General features: G+C 40.2%; 1 protein-coding gene across 4 annotated transcripts in view; it reads left to right on the forward strand.

The window, feature by feature from the left end:
- Window positions 1-4,018: 4,018 nt before the first annotated feature.
- Window positions 4,019-25,308, forward strand: part of HCFC2 (host cell factor C2) — a 47,918-nt gene continuing 26,628 nt past the window's right edge. For all 4 annotated transcript variants that reach the window (XM_047065031.1, XM_047065029.1, XM_047065030.1 and 1 more), the window contains exons 1-8: window positions 4,019-4,186; window positions 5,664-5,812; window positions 7,265-7,425; window positions 14,754-14,962; window positions 15,758-15,842; window positions 17,463-17,569; window positions 17,679-17,867; window positions 24,976-25,143. In XM_047065031.1, coding sequence (XP_046920987.1) covers window positions 4,024-4,186; window positions 5,664-5,812; window positions 7,265-7,425; window positions 14,754-14,962; window positions 15,758-15,842; window positions 17,463-17,569; window positions 17,679-17,867; window positions 24,976-25,143 — 1,231 coding nt within the window. In that variant the 5' untranslated portion in view covers window positions 4,019-4,023. The remainder of the gene's footprint in view (window positions 4,187-5,663; window positions 5,813-7,264; window positions 7,426-14,753; window positions 14,963-15,757; window positions 15,843-17,462; window positions 17,570-17,678; window positions 17,868-24,975; window positions 25,144-25,308) is intronic.

Genomic DNA, 25,308 nt, shown 5'->3' on the forward strand with positions numbered 1-25,308 from the left:
AAGGAGGAATTCCAATCCACAAATTCCAATCCACAGAGTCTACAAATTCGTGAGGACTTGGTGAAATACAGCTGCCATGCCTCCCAGCTTTGGACTGCTACCTGTAAAATTCATTTCTATGGGATAAATATAAGCTTTTAAAGCCATTATTGTTTTGGTATTTCTGTCAGTATAGTGAATGTAATCTTAATATACTGAATGACCTACTTCTGGCCAATGAAACCCTTGGGTGAGTGTGCTAGATGGCTTCCAGGCAAGATGCTTTTTCTCCTTGTAAAAGGAGAGTTCTATTTCCCCATCCTGGCTGTCTTCCTGCCTTACATCTTCAGGCATGGTTATGTGAGGACATAATGCCCAGAGCTGCAACAACCTTCTGATGACCACAGAGGCAAGGCCAAGAAAAATTCAGAGCCACTAACCAGAACGGTGACACTATTGAACTACTGAACTAATCCTGGACCCGCCTACCCCAGATTTCTTGTGCAAGATAATGAACAGCCTTATCATTTAGCCTCCGTGTTGAATATTCTGCTACTTGCAACAGAAAACATTTCCAAGTGACATATTCTCTTGCTATGAATATTTGTGCCCTCCTCCCCAAATCCATAGGTGGAAATCCTCACCCCCAAGGTGATGAAACTAGGAGGTGGGGCCTTTGGTATTTTGGTGTGTAGGTCATGAGGGTGGACTCCAGAGAGCTACCCCACCCCCTTCCATCATATAAAGATACAGCGAGAAGTCAGCAGTCTGCAACCTGCCAGAGGGCTCTCCCCAGAACCTGACTGTGCCGGCATTCCGATCTTGGACTTCCAAGATTACAAGTAATCTCTACATGTAATGTGGGGCTCAAACCCACAACCCCGAGACCAAGAGTCACATGCTCTACCGACTGAGTCAGCCCCAGCAGCCCAAACTGATTAAGACATCTCTATTGCTCCTACAGGCTCTCCTTTTCAACTGCATCCTTCTGGGGCCCTCAGACATGCTAGTCTCATCCATGCAAAATAGTAACAGCTTGCCATGTATCCATTTCTCCCAGCAGCCACTGTATTTTCTTTCCTTTCATGGGCGAGGCTCTGTAAAAAACAGACTATACACATTATCTGCACCTCCCTGTTACTCACTTTGATCTTCTGTGGCTTTCCTTCTCCCATTCCACTGGGTGTGTTAATCTAGGCCACTGATAACCTCTTAATTTGCAAATCCAACAAGACACTTGTTTGTCTTTTTCTTATCTGACCTCTCTATGGCTTTTGGCTTTGATAACCACTTCCGCCTCTGTGAAACCCCCTTCACCTGTGGCTTTTTTGACATCACCCTCACCCGGTTCCCTTTTGACCTCTCTGGCTCCTCATTCTCCATTTCCTTCACGAGTGCCTCCTTTTTTATCTTTACCTCTTGAAAGGTTGGCTTCTTTGGGATGCTGTTCTGCCTCACTCTTCCCTTGCTACACTCTCCTTCTAGGCGGTAACTTCCATTCCTGTAGTTTCAAAGATTGAAGGTAGCTTTCTTGAGAATCAGAGACCTATACTAAACTCCTCACTAGGTAGGGTTGAGTCAAAGCTGCTGTGGTCAAATATTATTCCTATTGGATGACATGCCTTATCATGGATTGAATCGTGTTCCCCAAAAAGATATGTGGAAATCCTAATGCCCAATACACGTGAATGTGACCTTATTTGCAGTTGTCATCAAATTAAGATGAGGTCATTAGGATGCGACTGTGAACTTATAAGCAGAGAAGAGACACAGACACACAGGAACACCACCCTGTGATGATGAAGGCAGAGACTGAAGATGCAGCTACAAGCCAGGAAATGTCTAGGATCAATGGCCACCGTCAGGAGCCAGAAAGAGGCATGGAAGCATTCTCCCCTCCAGTTTTCGGAGGGCCCTGCTGACACTTTGATTTGGGGCTTGTAGCCTGCAAACAAGAGCTGCAACACAGCAGCAACACAGAGCTGCAACACAACACATTTCTGTTGTTTCAAGTCACACAGTTTGTGGTATTTTGTCACAGCAGTTCTAGGAATCGAATACACAGTTCCTCCATTGTCCTTCACTTCCTTATCTACACAACCAGTTATGACTTACAATCTCTTCTCTGAATATTTTGCCTTCATCTTTCTCCCAATTCAGGAATGTTTGGTCTTCCACATATCATAAATACGTGGGTTCACAACTTTCAATTTTGTCCTTAGTCTTTTGCTCTAAAGTCATTAAACATACACACAACCTGGGTTTACAACTTTCAATTTTGTCACTAGTCTTTTGCCATAAAGGCATTAAACACACACACACACACACACACACACACACACACCACTACCATCTACTTACGGCATCATTCTTAAGTTAGGACATGTTAACCCTCAACTCTCGGAATAAGGTACAGTTCTTTAAATTAAATATTTTAAGTTCTGTGAAAGCTCACTGCTTTGTCCCAACTTTCCCAGTATTGTTTCACAGGCATACTTTATAGCACAAACATTTAAGAATTTATGTTATGAGTTTCTCTGTGGCAGAGAAAAATATTAATACATAAATATTCATAAGCTCCTTTCCTTGTTTCCAGCCATCTTCCCCCTCCTTCCCCAAATTCTCTTTGACCATCTTGCAAAATTGGGATAATAAAAAAGTGAGAGGAAGAACTTGAGAAGCAGCAGCTGAAAGAATAGTGAGAATTCCTTTTTAAAACGGTAGAGAATCACTTCTCAAAAGAAAGTTTAGAATGAAAAGGTGGAGAGGCCTGTTAGGATCGAGGGAGTTGGGGGAGAGGGGGATGAATGATACAGGCATAGGAGAGAACTTGAAAATAAGAGATGAGGAAAAAGGAATTTTAGGAAATCTGCCTGATGTTGTGTGTAGCTCCCTTTGGTACCTTCTCGAGGGTGTGAGGTAGAGATTTAAACTGCTTTCAATAATATTTTTTGTCTTTTTCTGGAATTGTATCTCTTTGAGTGTGATTCGTTATAGGACCGGATAATAAAGCGTCTCAGCCTTATTAGGATTATATATGAATGTGAGCAAAGGCAGTTTATTGTATAGTGGTTAGGGAAAAGCGCTCTGCAGTCAGAAGCCCTGCGTTTGAATCCCGGTCCCATTGCGCTTCTGCTGTGTGTCCGGGGACAACTGCTTTACTTCTCTGTGCCGCATATCCCCATCCACGAAAAGGGAGACAGCAGTACCCACTGCACTGGATCGTTGGGAGAATCGTGAGTTCACACACGCAAGGCAATTAGGACTGCGTTTGGCAACCGAAGACCCTCACACGTTATCCAGCAATAAAACAGGAACCTACAGTCTCCCACCTGCTGAAGCAAACCAGCCTTCCGCGGCTCGCTGTTCCTAAACTTCTCGGCATGGGCACAGCCGCCAAACGCTCAAGCGCCTGATTCCTCGGTGCAGGCTGGGCTCCGACCTTCCCTCGGGGGTGCTCAGGGACGGCCGCTCGCTCGCGGGGCAGGCTGCCCGCCTCCTCCGGCGTTCGCGGGCATCCTCGACGCCCGGCGCCCCCGACGCGCGCCACCCGCCCGCGCAGGCAGACGTCCCTCTCGGCTCCCCGCGCTCGCGGCACTTCGAACCTCTACGCGAGCTTTCCTCCCCGTCGCGCTGTAAACTGTTCCGAGCCTGACTCGCCCGGGCATCCTAGATGCTCAGTTAAAGTGGCCGTAAAGGCAAACGCTGTACTTTCTCCCGCTATACAAAACGGGGGGGAGGGGACCCTGTGCGCGGGCTGGGGGCGGGAGACTCGGTCGGGAGGAAAGGTCTTTCCAGCCGCGGGCCCGTTGCCAAAGGGACTCGGCCGGGACACGTAGCCCGGAGGCGAGGGCGGGGCTCCCCGGCCGGGACCCCTCCGCGCCCCGCGGGCCTCCAGCCTGGCCCCGGGCGCCCGCGGTCACGTGACCCCACCCCCCCCCCGCCCCCGGCGCACAGCTGGAGGCGGGTCCCCGCCCTCCCCCGGGAGCGGAGGCGCCGGAGCGGGCGCGGTGCATTGTGGGCAGAGGGGCGGGGGTTGGGAAGATGGCGGCTCCCAGCCTCCTCAACTGGAGGCGGGTTTCCTCCTTCACGGGGCCGGTCCCCCGCGCCCGGCACGGACACCGGGCCGTGGCTATCCGGGAGCTGATGATCATCTTTGGAGGGGGCAACGAGGGCATCGCGGACGAGCTGCACGTCTACAACACGGGTAGGCGCGGCGGCAACTCTACGGCCCCGCCTGTGGGAGCCGCGGAGGGGGAGGGGAGGCGAGGCGGCGGCCGCGGCCCTGACAGCTGTCACCGCCGGGTCACTGCCTCCTCGGGCGGGCTGCGGGGAGCGCGGCTCGGCCGGGCGGGTCCGGGGTCCTCAGCGTCCCGGGCGGCAGCTCCGTTTTCCCGGGGCCCCGCGGGGCGGAACCGGGCCCTGAGCGGGGCGCGCCGGCCCTCAGGCAGGCGGTCCGGGACCTCCTCCCCCCCGACCCCCCCGCGCCCCAGCCCTGCTGGCGGACGTAGGCGAGAGAGACAGAGAGAGAGAGAGGGAGGCCGTTTTCACCCGCCGGGGCCTCTTCGCGGAGTCTCGCCCACTCCGGGGGTCCGAGATCCCTCCCCTGTCAAAAACCAAAACCAACTCCAAACCGAAGCTGCGCCGGGCCCTTCTCCTCGTTGCCTGCGGTCTTTCCTTAGGAGGGAGAGAGGCGGGGCGGGGCGGGGGGCGAGCAGGGAAAGCGAGAGGCGTTCTGGTACGCTCCCCGCGAATACTGCCCCGCATCTGGCTGGTGGCAGTCGGGGTTTTTGCCCCGCTGGTCCCCCTGCGCGCTGGCGGGGGAGCGGCCGGTGGCTGAGCCGGGCGCCCGGCTCCCACAGTGGGGCGTGCTTGCTCAAGTTCAGCTGTGCAGCGCTCCGGAAGACGACTGTCAGCTGGAGCGCCGCTGCGACTCACCAGTGCCCCTTGGTCGAGGGCCCCGGGGATAGATAGGAGGGCGGCGTTCCGTTTTCCCCGCCGTGGAAACGCGCCCGCTGTCGCGCAGGAGCTCTTTCCTCGGTGTGAGGCTGATAGCTGAATTGGGGGTCTATGTCACGATCAGCGACTCGGACCAAATAACTTAGTCATAGTGCTGAATACAGTAGTGGCGTAGGGGATAGGGGACATTTTATTTTATTTTTTCACCCTCCCCCCCCCCCGCACTCCACTATTTAGTTAAAAAGTTATTTGACAGTTTGGTGTAGTGTAGAAATCCTGGCTTTGGAAGGTGAGACCTGGTTTGAAGTTTGCTCTGCCGGGTCCCCAGGATCAGCGCTAAAGTCACCAAACTTAAATAGCAGATTTTCACCGGTAGAATGGAGATGATGATACCAAGCAAGGTTTGGGGAAGAATTAATGACATCGATCAGGGTTTCTCCAACAGCAGCATGTGGCCGTTTTGAACCAGAGGAATTAGTTGTTGGAAGAGCTTGCACGGACCTTGTAAGATGTTTGGCAGCGTCTCTGGGCTCTACCCACTAGTGGCCAGTAAGCATCTCTCCTCTCCCTCTCCAGTAGGGCAACCGCAAAGTTATGTTGTTCTCCTGGGGGCAGAGTCATCCCCAGTTAAGAGCCACTGATCTAGAAGATACATATAAAGTACACACTCATAGTTTGTGACAACAGTGTATCATAATTGGTCTTAATTTTATTTTGGCAACTAGTTACAAATCAATGGTTCCTACCAGCGGTTAGAGGAGACATCCCTCCAGGTTGCGCTGCCCACGGATTTGTCTGTGATGGTACCAGAATATTAGTGTTCGGGGGAATGGTTGAATATGGAAGATACAGCAATGAGTTGTATGAGTTGCAAGTAAGTGTATTTAAAATTTATCTCAATCTGCAGCTTTAATAATGAGCTTGCTCTTCATTCTTTGAAAGATTGCGAAATATTTCATTAATGTATTTGAGATAGTGTGAACTTCACATTTTAGAGCTTCAAAGAAAATGTTTCCACTTCACTAAAAAGCCAAAGTTTCTAACGTGAGTCTTTTTTTTAATACTCAGTGTAACATTTGTAACATAAAGATATCTGTTACTTAGCATCAATTGTACATGTTACATGTTTGGGTTTTTGTATCTTAGTGTCATAGTTCTTCGATTTTAGCAGCAACAGAAGCATCTGGAGGGCTTGTGAAAACACAGATTGCTGGGCCCTGCTCCCAGAGCTTCTGAATCAGTATTGTCTGATGTGAGGCCTCCCCCCTTGAATTCTTACCAACTTCCCCTGTGCTGCTGCTGGTCCCCAGACCATATTTTGAAAACCTCTGCTCAGTTACAGAAATTGTTACCATTACAGTAATAATCACTTTTCCCCCCTGGCAGTATATGTGCACATGCTCACAAACGCACACACGCGCGTGAGCGCGCGCACACACACACACACACACACACACACACACGACAGTTTCTTATGTCCTTTTATGTTTGATTCTCCTAAACCGCACTCAGAGCCCTCTCTGACAGCCCTTAATTGACTTTTATTCCCAAACTGTGCATGTGTTCACAGGGCTATTATCACGAGGGCATCTGGTAATTGACAGATGTGGGTGAATTATACCTATTTATGAGCAAGTCATTTTAGATAAATAGAGCATCCATGGCCAGACTATAAGTTTTGGAGTTTGGTTTGTTAAATGACCTTTATGCATACTTAAAGGTTGAAATATATACTATGTATTACCTAATTTCAGAAAGTAAGAATGTATAAATTACATTTAATCTTTTTTTTAATTTTTTTTTTAATGTTTATTTATTTTTGGGACAGAGAGAGAGCATGAATGGGGGAGGGGCAGAGAGAGAGGGAGACACAGAATTGGAAGCAGGCTCCAGGCTTGGAGCCATCAGCCCAGAGCCTGATGTGGGGCTTGAACTCACGGACCATGAGATCATGACCTGAGCCAAAGTCGGACACCCAACCGACTGAGCCACCCAGGCGCCCCAAATTACATTTACTCTTAAAGCTATATATATTTAATTTTTCATTTGGAAAATATTTTGAAACTGTTAGCGTTTGAGTTATTATCATGTTTACTATTAGGTTGCTGTTGAGAAAAGCTGTGAATATGGAAGAGTAGACTGAATTTCTATTGCAGTGTTTATTTTAGTTCCAGAAGTTATCTGCTTACTTGTCATTTGCCCCAGGATAGCTTATTGGAGCCTTCTAATTGGATTTCGATTAAAATGTATTGGTATGATGTTATACTATTGACAATATAGGAATGTTTTCCTGATTTTGCCTGATTGTATTTATGCTCTTTTTTAGGCAAGTCGTTGGTTATGGAAAAAAGTGAAACCCCACCCCCCTTCTTCTGGTTTACCTCCTTGTCCCCGGCTTGGACATAGCTTCTCTTTATATGGTAACAAATGCTATTTGTTTGGTGGTCTGGCAAATGAAAGTGAAGACTCAAACAATAATGTTCCCAGGTATGCTGATTCTTTTTCAGACCAAATGTTTGTTTTATGACTTTTAAGAACATTTAGTTTCTTTCATTTTTAATTACTAAAAGGGATGAAGCTTAGCCTTTTGCATTTGAACCTAACAGTGAACAAATTTGGGTGCACTTATATTTTCCGTAGTCCCTGGAGTATGTATCTGTTTTCAAAACTATGCCTTTTCTAATCAGAAATCATCTTATTAAATGATACTAATATAACTGCTTATAGCAACATATTTGTATGTTTTGAGTCATGATGTATTTTAGTTGTCATAAATGATAATAAAAAGTAACAAATGGTTATTTTCAAATTAGATGTCTCTAGGGATTTGGTGACAAAAAATTTCACTACAAGATGAAGGCCATCATATCCATTTTTCATACAGGAAGCCATTAAGGTGGTTCATACAAGCAAATACTTTGTGAACCAGTCCTCTCCTCTTTTCTCCAAACAGAACTATCACTACCTCTTTTCTTTTTTGATCACAGTGTTTTGATCACATTGTCATAGCACTCAGGATTTGGAGATTTAGAGTCCAAAAGACTGTTTTCTGATTCACTGCTTACCATGTGTGTCCTTTAGTGGAAGTAATCTAACCCTGTTTTCCTTGACTGTGAAATGGGACTGATTAAATACTTAACATTTCAGTGTCATTATAATGGCTAAATAAGATTGTTGGCATCAATCTTTCAATAAGATTGTTGACATTTTCAGGTTGTCATCAGCATAGTATCTACATTACATTGATGTTAGAGGCTTAGCTTTTTTGGTTTTTCAAACTTTAAAAAATAACACATACTAAAACATCACAGAAAACTTGGAAACTGGAGAAAGGAAGAAAAATTTATCCTACCATACTAATCCAGATACTTCTACTTCTAGCACATGTCTTTTTCATTTTTAAGTTAAATAGATGTTTTTAGTTATAGACTTGTAAAAATTCAAGAAATTAGAAAATATATGAAGTTCTTTCTCTCAACAACACTGCCCTCCAACAGAGGCAAACATAATTCAAGTTGATGTGCATCTTTTAGAATCTTTTTCTTGTAACATTTATTAGTCAGCTTTTTTTTTTTTTAGGTTATATTGTATATATTATATATAATGGGCATGCCTCTCAAGTTTTTGCAGCTTGAGGGAGCAAATAGACGCAATGCTTTTTAAAGCCTCTGGTTAAAGCAGTTTCATTTCTGTTCACATTCTGTTAGTCAGCGATCCAGAACTGTGTGTTCTGTGCTTGGCATTTTTGTTGAAAATCAATTAACCGTAACTGTAAGGATTTATTTATGGACTCTCCATTCTGTTCTCTTGATCTATATGTCTAGCCTAATGCTGGTACCACACTGTTTTGATTACTATAGCTTTGTAGTAAGTTTTGAAATTGGAAGATGTAAGTTCTCAGATTTTATTACGCTTTTTCAAGAGAGTTTTGGCTATTCTGGGTCCTTTGCATTTCTATTTAAATTTAGCATCAGCTTGCCAATTTCTGCAACAAGGTCTGCTGGAATTTGGTAGGTACTGTGTGAAAAATATAGATAAAATTATGGATAATTACTATCTTCTTAATATTGAGTCTTCCAACCCAGGAACCTGGAATGTCTCTCCATTTATTTAGATCTTCTTTAATTTCTCCCAGCAATATTTTGAGGTTTTAAATGTGTGTGTCTTGCTCTGATCTTATTAAATTTATTCCTAATTTTTTTATTCTTTTCAATGACGTGAATAGATTTGGTTTCTTAATTTTATTTTTGGATTGTTTATTGCTAGTGTATAGAAATATAATTGGTTTATTGCTAATATATAGAAACACAGTTGCTCTCTGTATATTGAGTTTGTATTCCGTGACCTTGCCAAATTCATTTGTTATTTCTATGTATGTATGTATGTATGTATGTATGTATGTATTTTGTTTATTTATTTATATACTTTTGAGAGAGAGAGCATGCAAGCAGGGGAGGGGCAGAGAGAGGAAAAGAGAGAATCCTAAGCAGGCTCCACACCCAGCAACATGGAGCCCAATGCAGGGCTCAATTTCACCACTGTGAGATCATGGCCTGAGCTTAAATCAAGAGTCAGACACTTACCTGACTCAGCCACTCAGGCTCCCCTCATTTGTCATTTCTAATTATACCTCTGTGGATTTCAGTTTTATTATTATTATTATTATTATTATTATTATTATCGATTCTTTGGAGCTCTTTATATATTTTGTTCTTACATTCCAAATATTTTTTCCATGTCTTTTGTCTACCTTTTTTTTTTTTAAAGAGTTTCATTTTTGTCTTATCAGGTTTGACAATATTTTTTTATTGCTTTCTGGGATTTTTTTTTTCTTGCTTAGGAGTTTCTCCTATGCCAAAATTATTTTTCTATATTTTCTATAATTTCTAGTACATTCTGTATTTTTCTGATATATTCACAGATTTATTCTTTATGTTTCAAATATTTATAGATTTAGAATATATTTTTATGACTAGTATGAAGATTTTTACTTTTCCTTCCTAATGGATTTCTAATTCTCCCACCACCATTTATTAAATAAGCCATTTTTTTTCTCACTGATTTGAAGTCCTATCTCTGTCATATCTTAATCCTCATTTAAATGGGTCTTTTTCTAAATTCTCTAGACTAGGGGTTACAAACTACACTGTATGGGCCAAATTTGGCCTGCTATCTTTCTTTGTTAATAAAGTTTTATTGGAACACAGCCATGCCGATTCATTTGCATGTTGTCTCTGGCTGCTTTCATATTAAAAGAGCAAAGTTGAGTAGTTGTGACAGACCTGAAGGACCCCATAACCTAAAATATTTACTGTCTGACTTTTTAGAGAAAAGGTTTGCCAACTCTTATTCAAGACTATTCTGTTTCATTAGTATATTTACCCTTTATCATTACTTGTGATCTTTGCTGTAGGTTTCTAGTATTTGCCTTTGGTGAGGTTAAAGAAATTTTTTTTTTTTAATTTTTTTTCAACGTTTTTTATTTATTTTGGGACAGAGAGAGACAGAGCATGAACGGGGGAGGGGCAGAGAGAAAGGGAGACACAGAATCGGAAACAGGCTCCAGGCTCCGAGCCATCAGCCCAGAGCCTGACGCGGGGCTCGAACTCACGGACCGCGAGATCGTGACCTGGCTGAAGTCGGACGCTTAACCGACTGCGCCACCCAGGCGCCCCAGAAATTTTTTTTTTTAATTTCTAGTTTGCTAATTGGTTTTTTTCTCTCCTTTTAACCAAAAATGGATGTTTGTATTCATTTCAGACATGGAAATAAACTTACTGATTTTTCCTTTAATCCATTAATTTTGTTAATTATATTGTTAGGTTCTGAAATGAGTCATCTTTTTATTTGTAGTTAACCCCCAGTTTGTTGCATTACAGTGTTCTTTTCATACTTTGCTGAATTCACTTTGCTAACATTCATTTATATTATCTGTATTCACTAGTGATTTTTTCTATAGTGTTTTTATTTGGGGTAGTGAGATCCTGTTCTAATCTGATTTGAGTATCAGGGTTCAGTTATTCCTGGGAACATAACCAGGGCTGTGTTTTGAGGTTATGGGAAGCTCTCCATTTTTTATTTTGCTTAACTAACATAATTTCTTGAATATTTAGTAGAAATTTCCCATAATTGAGATTGGTACAGTTTAGGAAGATGATCGTTGACTTCTTTTTCAAATATCTCTTATAGTTATTGATCTATTTAGATTTTCTACTTTCTCTTGAGTCACTTGGTAATTTATGTTTTCCCTGAAAAATCACCCATTTCATTTAGATTTTTATATTTATTGATAAAAACTGTAAGACAATTCTCTGTATCTCTTTGAAATCTCTATATCTGCTCTTTTCTCATTTTTAAATGCATGTGTTTTCTTTTCTTAACCAGACTCGCTAGTGGTTTGTTATATTACTTGTTTTCAAAGAACCACTTTTTAGTTTTATTATTTTTCTTTTTCAGTTATTTTCTTTAACCGTATTCCATTTCTTTACATTTTTCCTTTTTTCTAACTTCTTTTAAACTTTTAATAGTTTGGATGCCTTTTCTAATTTTTTTCTAACTTCTAGTAATTTGAATGATTATTCATTTATTTTCAAATAAATGCTACATATTTTTCTCTGGTTATGGCTTTGGCCATATTCCATAGGTTTTGATATATAGTGCTCTTACTGTCATTAATTTTAATGTTTTTTTTACATTTTAAAAAATGTTTATTTATTTATTTTTGAGAGAGGGGGGGCAGAGAGAGGGAGAGAATCCCAAGCAGGCTTCACACTCAGTAGAGAGCCCAGTGTGGGGCTTGTGCTCATGAACTGTGAGATCATGACCTTAGCTGAAATCAAGAATTGGATGCTTAACCAGGCGCCCCTATTTTCTCTTTAACCCAAAAGTAATTTGACACAAAAGTTTAGTTTCCAAATGGAAACTTTTGTTATTGTTGCTAATACCTAGTTTTATTATATTGTGATAAAAATATGTGGTGTATGGGGTTTTTCCTTCTTGGAGATTGTCTTTGTGGTATATGTGGTGTATGTGATTGTTCCGTAGGTACTCATAAAGATTGTAAGTTCTTGACTGTTTGGGGATTAGGTTCTTTTTAAAAAAAATTTTTTTAATGTTTGTTAAATGTCTCTTTTTTGAGAGAGACAGAGACAGAATGAGAGTGGGTTAGGGGCAGAGAGAGAGGGAGACACAGAATCTGAAGCAGGCTCCAGGCTCTGAGCTGTCAGCACAGAGCCCTACGCGGGGCTCAAACTCACGAGCCGTGAGATCATGACCTGAGCCAAAGTCGGATGCCCAACCGACTGAGCCACCCAGGGGCCCCAGGGACTAGGTTCTTTATTAAATCAATGTTTTAAATTATTACTCTAAGCTTTTTTGTTTTGTGAGTCTAGGTCAGATCAACTTCTGAATGACATGTTAAAATCTCCCAGTGTGATTGTGCATTTGTGGTTTGTTCCTTGTATATCTAATTTTCAGCCTGTGTGTATTATTTTGTTGTAGACTTACCTTTTTAAAATAGGATTAACAACCAGTATGAGCTGGTACAGCATACTGGCTGGTACCCATTCAGATCTGTGTAAGTCTATGCCACATCACTTGTTAGTTTTAATATTATCATTGCTGTTACTTGCTTATAGCTGGATTTAGGGTTCTTTTACTTTGTTTCCCCTACACGCTTCCTGCCCCCAAGAGACTTTGTCTCTTAATAGGGAAGTCTTTTCCTACTTTTGTTATTTTATGTTTTCCATCTATTCTGCTTATTGTTGCTTCTCTACCTCCAGCTCCCTGCCTTTTCCTGCCTTTGCAAGATTTTTAAAAATTGTAATGAGGTTGAACATTTGTGTATGTGTTTGTATATGTGTTTCTGTGTGTGTATACATATACATTTATACAGTTTTTATTTCTCATTCTGTGAACTGTCAGTTTATATCCTTTTGTTTGTGTCTATTGTGTGATTAGTTATAATATTGATCTTGTAGGAGCTTTTTACATTAGGAAAATTTTATCTTTTTTGGTGATGTGTACCAAATTTCTTTTTATAGTTTGTCTTTATTTTGACATCGTTTTGTATTGTAGTGTTTTTTTCCCCCTAACCATCTTATTAACTGTTTTCCATAGACTGACACTGCTTTGCTTGTTTTTCCTTTTCCTTACTTTTTCTTGATGTACTGTTTTCCTCTTTCCTCTTAATGATTTGAAAGTTATATGTGCTAATTCTGTGCTTCTGTTAGTTGTTCAGAAATTATTACACACATTTAAACTGAAAAGATCTTGTCATCTTTGAGAGTAGATTACTGTCTTTACCTTCTTTTACTTACCCTTATTTTCCCATATGTTCCATGTATTTTTGAATCTTATTCCAGATTATAATACTGTTAAGAAATTAATTATTTGGTTAGTCTTACTGTTTGCTTAGACCTCACAACCACACTTATAAACATAAATTTAAATGTGATTATACATCACTGATTTCTTTGTACCGCCATTTCTCTTATTCAGCGTATTCTTTCTTGGATTTCTTTCATTTCTTTCATTTTTCTGAAATGGCATCCAGTGTCATTTTTTTCCCCAAAACAATTATATAGCCACACTTTGAAGTTTTATATGTCCTAAAGTGTTTTAATTTTGCCCTCATATTTGAGTAATAATTTGATAGGAAATATATTCCTATAAAAGTCATTTTGCTCAAAACGTTGAAAACATCAATGTCATGCATGAGAAGTTTCATGCCAGTTTCTAGAGTTAAAAAAAAAAAAAAAGCTATGCAGGGCATTGCTATGACATTATAGAGTGAAAATTTTAAAAGAAAAAAGTTACAAAGCAACATTTGTAGTATGTCTCATTTATGCATATGTGGAGATCCATACAGAAAGGGCGGTCAGAAAGGGTATTTACTGGTGCACCTGTGTGGCTCAGTTGGTCGAGCATTAAGATTCTCTGTCTCTCCCTCTGCCCCACTCCCCCACTCACGCTTTCTCTCTCTCTAAAATTAAAAAAACAAAAGGGGGTATTTACCAATTATTGTCAACAGTGATTGTCTTGGTTATCTAGTACCATGTAATAAACCCCCAAAAAGTTTGTGATGCAAAATAACATTATGCTCAGGGATTCTGTGCATCAGGAATTAAGATAGGACACAGCAGTGATGGCTAGACCCTGAGATGGGAGGGCGTGAATGGTCACTGCCACATCTGATGCCTCAATGGAAATGGCTGAAGGATGGACTGAACTGCGGCCATCATCCTGCATGCCTATGTATGCTGCTTCAGATTTGTGTTAGTTGGACTTACCTGATGCTTCAGGATTCCAAGAACAAGTATTTTATAGTGACTTCTGAGGCTTGTCCACAGCCTCAGAACCAAGGCTTGGCTGTGACCAAGCCTCAGAAGTCACATAGTGTCATATCACCACACTCTCGTTGAAGTGTCATATCACCAACTTCTAGTTGAAGCTTGCCTGGAATTGAGGGTGAGGACAGACATACCTACCTCCTGAATGGAAGTGTCAGAGAATTTGCGGCTATGTTTTCAAACCATCACAGTTGTTGTCTTGGATGTGAGTGTTGGTTAAATGATGGCAGGAATTTTTTTAATCTCTTCTGTTTGCTGCTGATCCCCGCAAGAGTACCTGGTGCATGGTAGTTTTTGATAAATACGTGGTGAATAAATGAGGAAGGGGTTTTTGCTCTCCTAGTGCCTTTCTGTACTAAATGAATGTTTCATAGTAAGCATATCTTATCTTTATAAATAGAAACAAAAATCAAATAGAAGATATATGTTCTGTTAATGTTTTAATATTATTTCATGATATCCTAGATATTTAAATGATTTCTATGAGTTGGAGCTACAGCACGGTTCTGGTGTTGTGGGTTGGAGCATTCCAGTGACTAAAGGGATTGTGCCTTCTCCAAGAGAATCCCACACAGCTGTGATATATTGCAAAAAAGATTCTGGAAGTCCTAAAATGTATGTCTTTGGTGGAATGTGTGGTGCTCGCCTGGATGATCTATGGCAACTTGACTTAGGTAAGCTTACCTTGATTCAGACTCAGGAATTGGTTTTGATTGATAAAGGAAAATGTAAAAATCCTTTGAAAAATATTTTCGTTAAAGTATTTATCGAGTCACACTTAGGTTTATAGAAGGCACGTGTAGCCAGCTCTGGAACAGGTGAGATGTGACGTGAGTGGTTGCTGATCAATAAAGTTAAACAAATGAATGTTTGGTTTATGGCCGTAACTCTCCTGTGTTCCTTATAAGTAGGGTCGCCATATGTCCTGGTTTGTCTAAGGTGACTGATTAATGCTTATTGTCCCATGTAACTATCAGTAGTACCAATTACCACTCTGTAAAATGTCCCAGTTGGGGATGATCAAATTTATATGGTTACTCTGTCTACAGAAAATGTAGCATTAGTAATGTTATTACTGGTCAGTGAAAAACCCTGGGCTAGCTAGCTCTTTTTAAAAGGATCGTAGGAATGAAGTGATTGGGAGGTAGGTGTGCCTCTCACTTTTGACTATCTTCTACACAATGTGCTCTTACTTAAAATGTGAAAATCTCTAATTTGGTTTTAATTCAAAATTGGTGGCACCCTAAATACACCTCTGTATTTCAAACACTAACGTTCAAGTATAGATTACTATAATTAGCTATTTATGTTGGCTATAAATGCTCATTTTAAGATGAAATTCAAGTAATGGTTTTGAAACAGTTTTGCTTCTTTTTGGTAAGTCCTTTTTTATTTTTTAAGATTCTGCAAGTTGAGGTAACTTGCTATTATTAGACCAAATTGCTAATATACTTAATTTTTACTTCTAGAAACGATGTCGTGGTCAAAACCAGAAACTAAAGGGACGGTGCCACTTCCACGAAGCCTTCACACAGCCAGTGTTATAGGAAACAAGTATGGTGGTGGTTTCTGGTTTTTTTGTTTTTCACTTTTTTTTAACCAACTTAAGAAAGACACACACAGGGAAGAGTGGTGCTACCAAGTTCTTAGGAATAGATTATTGAATTTAATAGTGTTTGATTGTTTCCTGAAGCAAAAATAATAAGCCTACAGAGGCTAAAATACTTCGGCATTTTCTTGTCATGCTGCCTCTTATACTTGTGTGCATTCCTCACAGTGCTTTCCTTGCACAGAGTACATTTACTTAAGTCTGAGGCACAGGCATCCTGATCTGTTCTCTGTTGCCAGGTTTGACACACCTAACTCAGTGTTTCGTTTTACTTATTTTTGGTAGTACTTGACTTATACTCAGGTATGTACTCAGAATGTACACTCACTGGTTAAACTTTGGATAGAGTTATGGTTAGACCGTAAACTCTGTAACCAGTTGCCAGTTTTGGTACTTGTTCTGTATGACCTGGGGCAAGGAAATTTAATCTGTCTATACCTCAGTTTCCTTACATATAAAATACAGTCAATAATAAAACCTACTTCACGAGGTTGCCTTCAGGATTAAATGGATTAATACATATGAAATGCTCCAAACAGTGCCTGCTACATAAGGAGTACGCCATAAAGGTTAGCTATTACTATCATCAGCAAGTTCCCTTACTTGTGCATTATTGTGTAAATAGAATTTAATTAAGTATTTTCTTGTGTAGGGACTTGACCTTAAAAGTAATGTGTTTTAGGAAACAGCTACAACCTCATTAGTTCCTTTTAAAAAATAGCCATAAACAAAATCTGATAGGTACATTTTAAAAAATCTCAGAACCCTTTTATAAAATGTGGTTTTCCCCTGGAACTCTAATATAGAAAATAGGTATAAAATAGAGCTTCTCCAGTTGGCATGCTGTCACATCGGCCCTAAGCTCTGCCTGATGAGCCTTTCTCCTTCAAGCAGTCATTAGGCATGTCTCAAGAACCTTTAGGGGCCCGAGGGACATAGTTAAAGGTTTTTTGTGTTTTGTTTTGTCTTAATGTTTATTTATTTATTTTGAGAGAGAAAGAGAGGGAGAGAGAATCCCAAGCAGGCTCCTGCAGGGAGCTCGATCTCACAAACCATGAGATTGTGACCTGAGCCGAAATCAAGAGTCAGACGCTTAACTGACAGAACCACCAGGTGCCCCAAAAGTTTTTTATTTGAGTGATATCAGTGACCAAAGTTATAAGAAACTTAATCTTCTTTGGTTACTGTATGCATACAACTCTAAATTTGACTTTGGATATCATAGATCATTTGACTGTCTTTCTGAGTGGGGTTCACTCATTATAAATAGTATTGATTTTCAAATGTATTAGAATTGAAATATTTTCCACTTAAGTAACTTGCCAGAGACAAATAATTTGATTCTGTATTGCTTCATAGAATTGTAAACTCTTCAGAGAAGATTGCTTTATTCATTATCTTATTCCCATTACCTTGACCGTAATAAGTGAGTTAATAGTCCTGAAGCTTTGAGTAAACAAGTAAGTTTAAATCTATTCTTAGCATTGAAAATCTAAAAAGAAAAAAAAAGTAAAGCTCTAGAAAAAAAAGTCAGCCACTTTATGTTCTCTCTTTTTGTTGTTCAGGATGTACATTTTTGGTGGATGGGTTCCACATAAGGGGGAGAATATTGAGACTTCACCTCATGATTGTGAATGGAGATGTACTAGTTCATTTTCTTATCTAAATCTGGGTAAGTCTTTTAAGAGCTACTTATTGAAATAAAATTTATTAATAAAAGAGTTCTTGTTATTTTGTTATTTAAGAGCAATACTGTAGTCATGGATATTGCTGTCTTGTAGATACAGCAGAGTGGACCACCCTCGTATCGGATTCTCAGGAAGATAAAAAAAATTCAAGACCAAGACCACGAGCTGGACACTGTGCTGTTGCAATTGGCACTCGATTGTATTTTTGGAGTGGAAGAGATGGCTACAAAAAAGCACTGAATAGTCAAGTTTGCTGCAAGGATCTTTGGTATCTTGATACTGGTAGGTAAGAGTATTTAACGAATAGAATTTTCTTTTAGGTAAATAAATACCTGAGCACTGTCTGTCTCTTAAGACTTATTGTAAATGCCACTGCCTCTCTTTTCCATAATTAAAAATGAATGGAAGAAATATTACATTGGAGTAGATATTTCTCACTCCATGAGAGGTTTTTTTTTAAGTTTATTTATTTTGAGAGAGAGAGAATCCCAAGCAGGCTCTGCGCTGACAGTGCAGAGGCCAGTGTGGGGCTCAAACCCACGAACCACGACATCATGACCTGAGCCGAAGTTGGATGTTCAACCAACTGAGCCACCCAGGTGCCCACGAGAGCCCCTCTCTTTGAGTGTGTAGACTGGGATATGGTGACTCCCTTCCAAAACATAGAATATGGAAAGAGAAAAACAGTGGCTGTATGGTAGAGAAACCTGGAAAACATCACCTTAATCAAGTAATCAGTGTTAATATCACTAGTGATAGTCATGTTAATATCATTTATCCCTGCTTCTCATATCATGTGATAAGAAGAAACTTCACCTTTGTATTACCCCAAAACCTATAACCCCACTCTGAGAGAACATATCAGATAAGTGCAAATTGAGGGACATTCTACAGAATATGTGAACAATACTCTTAAATAAAAGTTTCAAAGTGATGAGGGGGGCTTTGAAAGCAATGAGTTGGACTCTTGATTTCATCTCAGGTCCTGATCTCATGGTTCATGAGATCAAGCCCTGCATAGGACTCTGTGCTGGCAGTGTGGAGCCTACTTCACATTCTCTGTCTCCCTCTCTCTCTGCCCCTCCTCTGCTCTCTCTCTCTCTCTCTCTCTCTCTCTCTCAAAATGAATGGATATGCACTTTAAAAAAAGTTTCAAAGTGATGAAAAACGAGGAAAGTGAGAAATAGTTACAAATTGGAGGAGACTAAGGAGATATGATGACTAAATGCAAGGTGGTACACCCTAGATTGGATTAAAACAAACAAAAATGTAAATAGAAAATTGGTGAAATCTGAGTGGTCTGTAGTTTAGTTAACATTATTATTCCAGTGTTAATTTCTTAATTTTGACAAATGTGTTAGCATTAGGGGAAACTGAGTAAAGATAAAGAATATATGGGCACTCTGCATTTTTTTTTGTAAATCTAAAAGTATTCCAAAGTAAAACCATTTTTTAAAAAGTATTACAACACTACAAATTTATTAAATATGGAACTCATCTATTTTTTAATGAATACTTATTGATTGATACTGTATACCAGGAATTGTTCTAAATTGTTCTAAATGCTGAGAAGTGAAATGCTACAGCAGTGAAAGAGACTGATAATGTCCCTGATGTCAAAGAACTTATATTCTTAGAGAGTATGAGGGCAGGGGGATGATGGGCACTAATCAAACAAATTAACAAAATCAGTTCCATTTCTGGTAAGCATGTGAAGACAGTAAGACCAGTGGGATAGTAATGGGAGGCACTGAAGTAAAGAGGGGTGGGGTTAACTTTGGAGTGGGTAGTTAGAAAAGTATGAAATGGCATTTGGAATATAATCCATATGGGGAGAAGATGCTATCCATGGAAAAGGCTGGGGGAGCAACACTGTAGGAAGAGTGAACAGCAAGTACAAGGGCCCTGAAATGGGAATGCGTGGCTCGTTTGGGCCCAGTGAAAGAGGAGAGTGTAGGGATGGAGGTTAGAAAAGTGACCACAGGACAGATCTTGGAGGGCCTCAAACATCATGGTAGAGTTTAGATTGTTTATAAAGTACAAAGGTAAGTTATTTATTAGTTTGAAGGAGAGACGTGTCGTGATCTGATGTACATTTTGGAATGGCCGCTGCAGTTGCGTGGAAAATAAATTGGAGGTGAGCAAAGGTGCACACAGTGAGACAAGTTAGGAGGCTTTCACAGCAGTCAGAGAAGTCTTAGACTACGGTGGTGCCAGTGGAGATGCAGAGAAGTGGCTGAATTCAGGATATGTTTTGGAGTTCTTGTTGACAGAACTGGCTGATGAATTGGGGGTGGCATATGACAGAAAGGACAGGAGGATGGAGGTTTTAGCTTGAATAATTTGGTGGTATTTCCGCTTACTGAGCTGGAGAAGACTGAGGAGAAAACTGGCTTGGGGAGAAAATTAAGAGTTCCATTTAGACCATGCTAAGTTTGAAATAAGGAGATCAAATAAGTAGTTGAGGAACAAAGAAGTCTGGAGGCCAGCGGAGAATCTGATTTGGAGATGATGTAATGTGCACTGTTATATGAGAAAAGCAGATTATAAAACATATCTATAATTCCAGGTTTTTTTTAAGTGTATAAATAGAAAATTCTGGAAGGATACAGTAGTATGCCAAAGTGTTATCTAAAAGATGAGGGACACCTGGGTGGCTCAGTCCGTTAATCATCTGACTTCGGCTCAGGTCATCATCTCACAGCTTATGAGTTCGAGCCCTGCATCAGGCTCTGTACTGACAGCTCAGAGACTGGAGCCTGTTCAGAGTCTGTGTTTCACTCTCTCTCTCTCTGCCCCTCCCCTCGCTCGCACTCTGTTTCTGTCTCTCTTTCTCTTTCAAAAATAAATAAACATTGGGGCGCCTAGGTGGCTCAGTTGGTTGAGCATCCTACTTCAGCTCAGGTCATGATCTCGTGGTTTGTGAGTTTGAACCCCGCATCGGGCTCTGTGCGGACAGCTCAGAGCCTGGAGCCTGCTTCAGATTCGGTGTCTCCGTCTCTCTCTGCCCCTCCCTGACTTGTGCTCTTTCTTTCTCTCAAAAATAAACATTTTTAAAAAATTTAAAAAAAAATTAAGATAATTGATGGGGCACTTGGGTGGCTCAGTTGGTTAAGCATCCAACTCTTGGTTTCAGCTCAGGTCATAGATCTCACTGTTCATGAGTTCGAGTCCCATATTGGACTCCATGCTGCTGGTGCGGAGCCTGCTTGGGATTCTCTCTCTCTTTGCCCCTCTGTCTGTCTCTCTCTTTCTCTCTCTCTCAATAAATAAATAAACTTTAAAAAAAGATAATTGATTTATGCTAAGTGAAATTAGTCAGAGAAAGACAAATATCATATGACTTCACTCATATGAGGACTTTAAGAGACAAAACAGATGAACATAGGGGAAGGGAAGCAAAAATAACATAAAAACCCAGAGGGGGACAAAACATAAGAGACTCTTTTTTTTTTTTTTTAAATCTTTTATTTAAAAAAAAAAATTGGGGAAGGGAAGCAAAAATAACATAAAAACCAAGAGGGGGACAAAACATAAGAGACTCTTTTTTTTTTTTTAATCTTTTATTTAAAAAAAAATTTTTTTTAATGTTTGTTTTTGAGACAGAGAGAGACAGAGCATGAACGGGGGAGCAGAGAGAGAGGGAGACACAGAATCCGAAGCAGGCTCCAGGCTCTGAGCTCTGAGCTGTCAGCACAGAGCCCGACGCGGGGCTTGAACTCACGGACCGTGAGATAATGACCTGAGCTGAAGTCGGACGCTTAACCGACTGAGCCACCCAGGCGCCCCCATAAGAGACTCTTAAATACGGAGAACAAACAGAGGGTTACTGGAGGGATTGTGGGAGGGGGGATGGGCTAAATGGGTAAGGGGCATTAAGGAATCTACTCTTGAAATCATTGTTGCACTGTGTGCTAACTAATTTGGGTGTAAATTTAAAAAAATTAAAAAAGATAATTGAAAAAATAATAAATTGAACAACAAAGTTAGAGACTAAATGCTTTGTATGGAAGAAGCACATACTAGCAAGCGGGAAAGAAATATAGAAAATCCAACTTACTGTTGCATCTTTGAAATTGGGAGTTATTACCTGAAGTCCAAGGATAAACTTCAATCCCTGAGATTGGAAGAAAAAATGTGTGTGTATAAATTTTTCTTGGTAGTGAATACATCACTTGAAGCAGATTGTCTAAGTGATCTGTGACTTTTAAAAGATTAAAAACTACTGGCTCTGAATGGCCAGTTTTTCCATAAACCTTAGACGATGTCAATTTAAAAGTAATCATGGCTACTATCATAAAGTTGGAATTTAGATTTTGCTTCTCCTCTTGATAAGTTGGCATGAATTTTGGGAACTGGGGAAATGAGGGCTTTTCATCTTGCTCTTTTTCACTTATAGTTAATCTTTGTGAGTTTGATAGCATTTAAGAGTAAATAATGCCATAAGGCTTTTTATTAAAAATAGTCCTTTGCTCCCACTTTCCTCTCATTTTCCTTGCTTCACAAGCATCTGCTTTCAACTCTGTTAAACAATCCTTTTGGGATTTCCTTCCATATTTCCATATAACATTAATATATTACTTTGATTTTTTTCAGTTTAGGCATAAAATGATCACTTTCTACTATAACAGTTAAGGATTTATCTCTTCTTCCCACCATTCCTTGCTTCTCTGCTCTATACCATTCCTACCCCCATTCTCTCAATATGGTTATGCAGCAATTTTGTTAGATGAGTAGTCATTGTTTATGACCATGTAAACACTGTTCACAGGTGAGCCATGCCATGGATTAATAATTGTCATTTTTGTTTGTCTTTGATTTGTATGTATTTACGACCAATTCAGTCCATACTCTTTAATTTGTTTAAATCTTCTCTCATTGTGGTTAGATGCATCAAATATATTCTATCATATTTCATCATCTTGAAGAAATTTCTCCTGGGGCTCCTGGTCTGGGTGGCTCAGTCAGTTAAGCATCCAACTCTTGGTTTCGGCTCATGTCATGATCTCTCTGACCCTCCCCTGCTCATGCTCTCTCTCTCTCTCTCTCTCTCTCTCTCTCTCTCTCTCTCTCACTCTCAGAATAAATAAATAAACTAAAAAAAGAAAAGACAAGAACCATCTCCTGCTCCAATCTGGGATGGTTGGCATGGTTCTCCTGCTCCACAAATCGTGCACAGCTATCATCCTGGAGTCTCCCTTCATCATCTTCCTGGAGATATCTTCTGCCTCTCACCTGTGCCAGATTCCCTGTTTCTAGTTCCTGTATTTTTCCCTGTCTTAGTTAACTTTTTCTTTTTTTGTGGAACACATCCCAGGAAAAGAGTGCATAGGAGATAAATTTATTTTCAGATCTTGCATTGTCTGGAAATATATTCAGTCTTCCTTCCATTTAATTGGCTATTTGCAGGGAAATAGAATTCGATACTGGATGTCATTACCCTTCAGAATTTTGAAAGCATTGTTATATTGTATTTAAGCTTCTAGTGTTTTTGTTGAGAAACCCAAACCACTTCTGATTTTTGTTCCTTTTTTTAAAAAATTTACATATTTATTTTGAGAGAGAGAGTGTATGCAACAGAGGCAGAGAGAGAGAGAGGGAGGGAGAGAATCCCAAGTAGGCTCTGCACTGTCAGTACAGAGCCCGATGCAGGCCTCAAACTCATTAACTGCAAGATCATGACCTGAGCCAAAACCAAGAGTCGAATGCTTAACCAACTAAGCCACCCAGGCACCCCTGATTTTTGTTTCTTTAAATGTGACCTTCCCCCTCACCTTTGATAGCTTTTGGGACTTTTGTCTCCATTATTCTTAAATTTCATGGTGATGTGCTTTGGTGCATCTATTTTTAACCCAGTGTGTTGAATACTCATTGGGCCTTTTTAGTCTGTAAACTCATGTTCTTCAGTTCTGGGAATTTTCTTGATTTATTTCATTGATGTGCACCCTTCTGTTTTCTCTATTTTCTCTTCATGCAAGCTTCTGTTGTGTAAGTAGTATACTTCTTAGACCTGTCTTCTTTTTGTTTCCTTATGTGGGTTGTCTTTAAGAAACATAAATAAACTGGGTTGTGAATAGGATCATGGAGGAAACTACATGGGGAATAGTTGAAGGAACTAGACTTACTTATCCTCCAAATCATAGTCATCAGTTTTTTTCTGTAAAGGGTCAGATAGTAAATATTTTAGGCTTTGCAGGCCGCATATGGTCTCTGTTATAACTATGCAACTCTGCTGCTGTAGAATGAAAACAGTCATAACTAATACATAAACAAATGAGCATGGCTGTGTTTCAACAAGACTTTAGTTACAAAAACAGGCATAGACTGGATCTAGCCCATAAGCCAGCCAGTTTGCTGACCCCTTCTCTAAAAGATTCAAAAAGATAGGGGCGCCTGGGTGGCGCAGTCGGTTGAGCGTCCGACTTCAGCCAGGTCACGATCTCGCGGTCTGGGAGTTCGAGCCCCGCGTCAGGCTCTGGGCTGATGGCTCAGAGCCTGGAGCCTGTTTCCGATTCTGTGTCTCCCTCTCTCTCTGCTCCTCCCCCGTTCATGCTCTGTCTCTCTCTGTCCCAAAAATAAATAAACGTTGAAAAAAAAAATTTTTTTTTAAATAAAAAAATAAAAAAATAAATAAAAGATACAAAAAGATAGATATCAGACATGTTCTATAATGATTAAAATATAGCTTATAGATATCAACTCACTAGGAGACTAAATTTTCTTATGTAACTGTCCAAAGATGGAATGTACTCCCTTAGGAATTGTGAGTTCCCTGAATTGGTAGGTAAACAAAAAGAGGACAAGGCTATTGTAGAAATAATCTCAGATCCTTCTTTCTAGTTCTAAAAGCCTATGATTGTTAACTTGTTTTGGAAATGTTGTAATATTTTATATCAAAGTAGTTACCTGTTTGGGGTAGTACAAGTTTTGATAAAAGGGTATTAACATCAAGAAGTTGTGTTTTCCCAAAATATCATGTCCAAATCATATTTGCTAACACTAACAGTATTTCTAACATGTATGCTATTGGCTGAAAATTGGCTCGTTAAATTAAAAACTTACATAGGTAAAATAATGTAGCTCTAACTATAAAATACTTGGTGCCCTGCCCCCACTTCTAGGATTAAATATTTCTTTCTGATTCTGGTGACTCACATGGCTTGGAATTTTTCTATTTGTATAAGGAATTAAATAAATAAGTAAGACCAGAACCCCAAACTGTTTTCATTTGACCTACTATAGCTAAGTTTATCTGAATACATCTCCCTGTGGGTAAACAGGTGAAATACTCATTGCTGATGTTTTCAGAGCCCCAGGCCCACACAAATTGTACAAGCAAACTCTTGATACATTTGAAACTTAAAAGTATAATATCAATATTGTTCTTTAGAGAAACCGCCGGCACCATCACAAGTACAGCTGATCAAAGCCACTACCAACTCTTTCCACGTCAAATGGGATGAAGTGCCTACAGTTGAGGGCTATCTTTTGCAGCTAAATACAGACTTGCCACACCAAACTGCATCATCAGATTCCTCACTGGCACCAAATCTACAAGGTAACATAATTTTCACCTGGAAGCTTGCATGTTCAGATGCTTTTTTAAAAAGTGACTACAGGAAAGCCTGTGATTAGGCCTAGTTTTAAAAATGTTATGATGTGATGTTTTCTGCCTGGTTAATCAAATATGTTGCATTTCAGTTCCGAAACTTGCCTGTCTTCC

The sequence above is a fragment of the Lynx rufus genome, unplaced genomic scaffold (genome assembly GCF_022079265.1).
Source record: "Lynx rufus isolate CCGP_SWC_20201006 ecotype Redwood Valley unplaced genomic scaffold, mLynRuf1.p SCAF_7, whole genome shotgun sequence".
Taxonomy (NCBI): domain Eukaryota; kingdom Metazoa; phylum Chordata; class Mammalia; order Carnivora; family Felidae; genus Lynx; species Lynx rufus.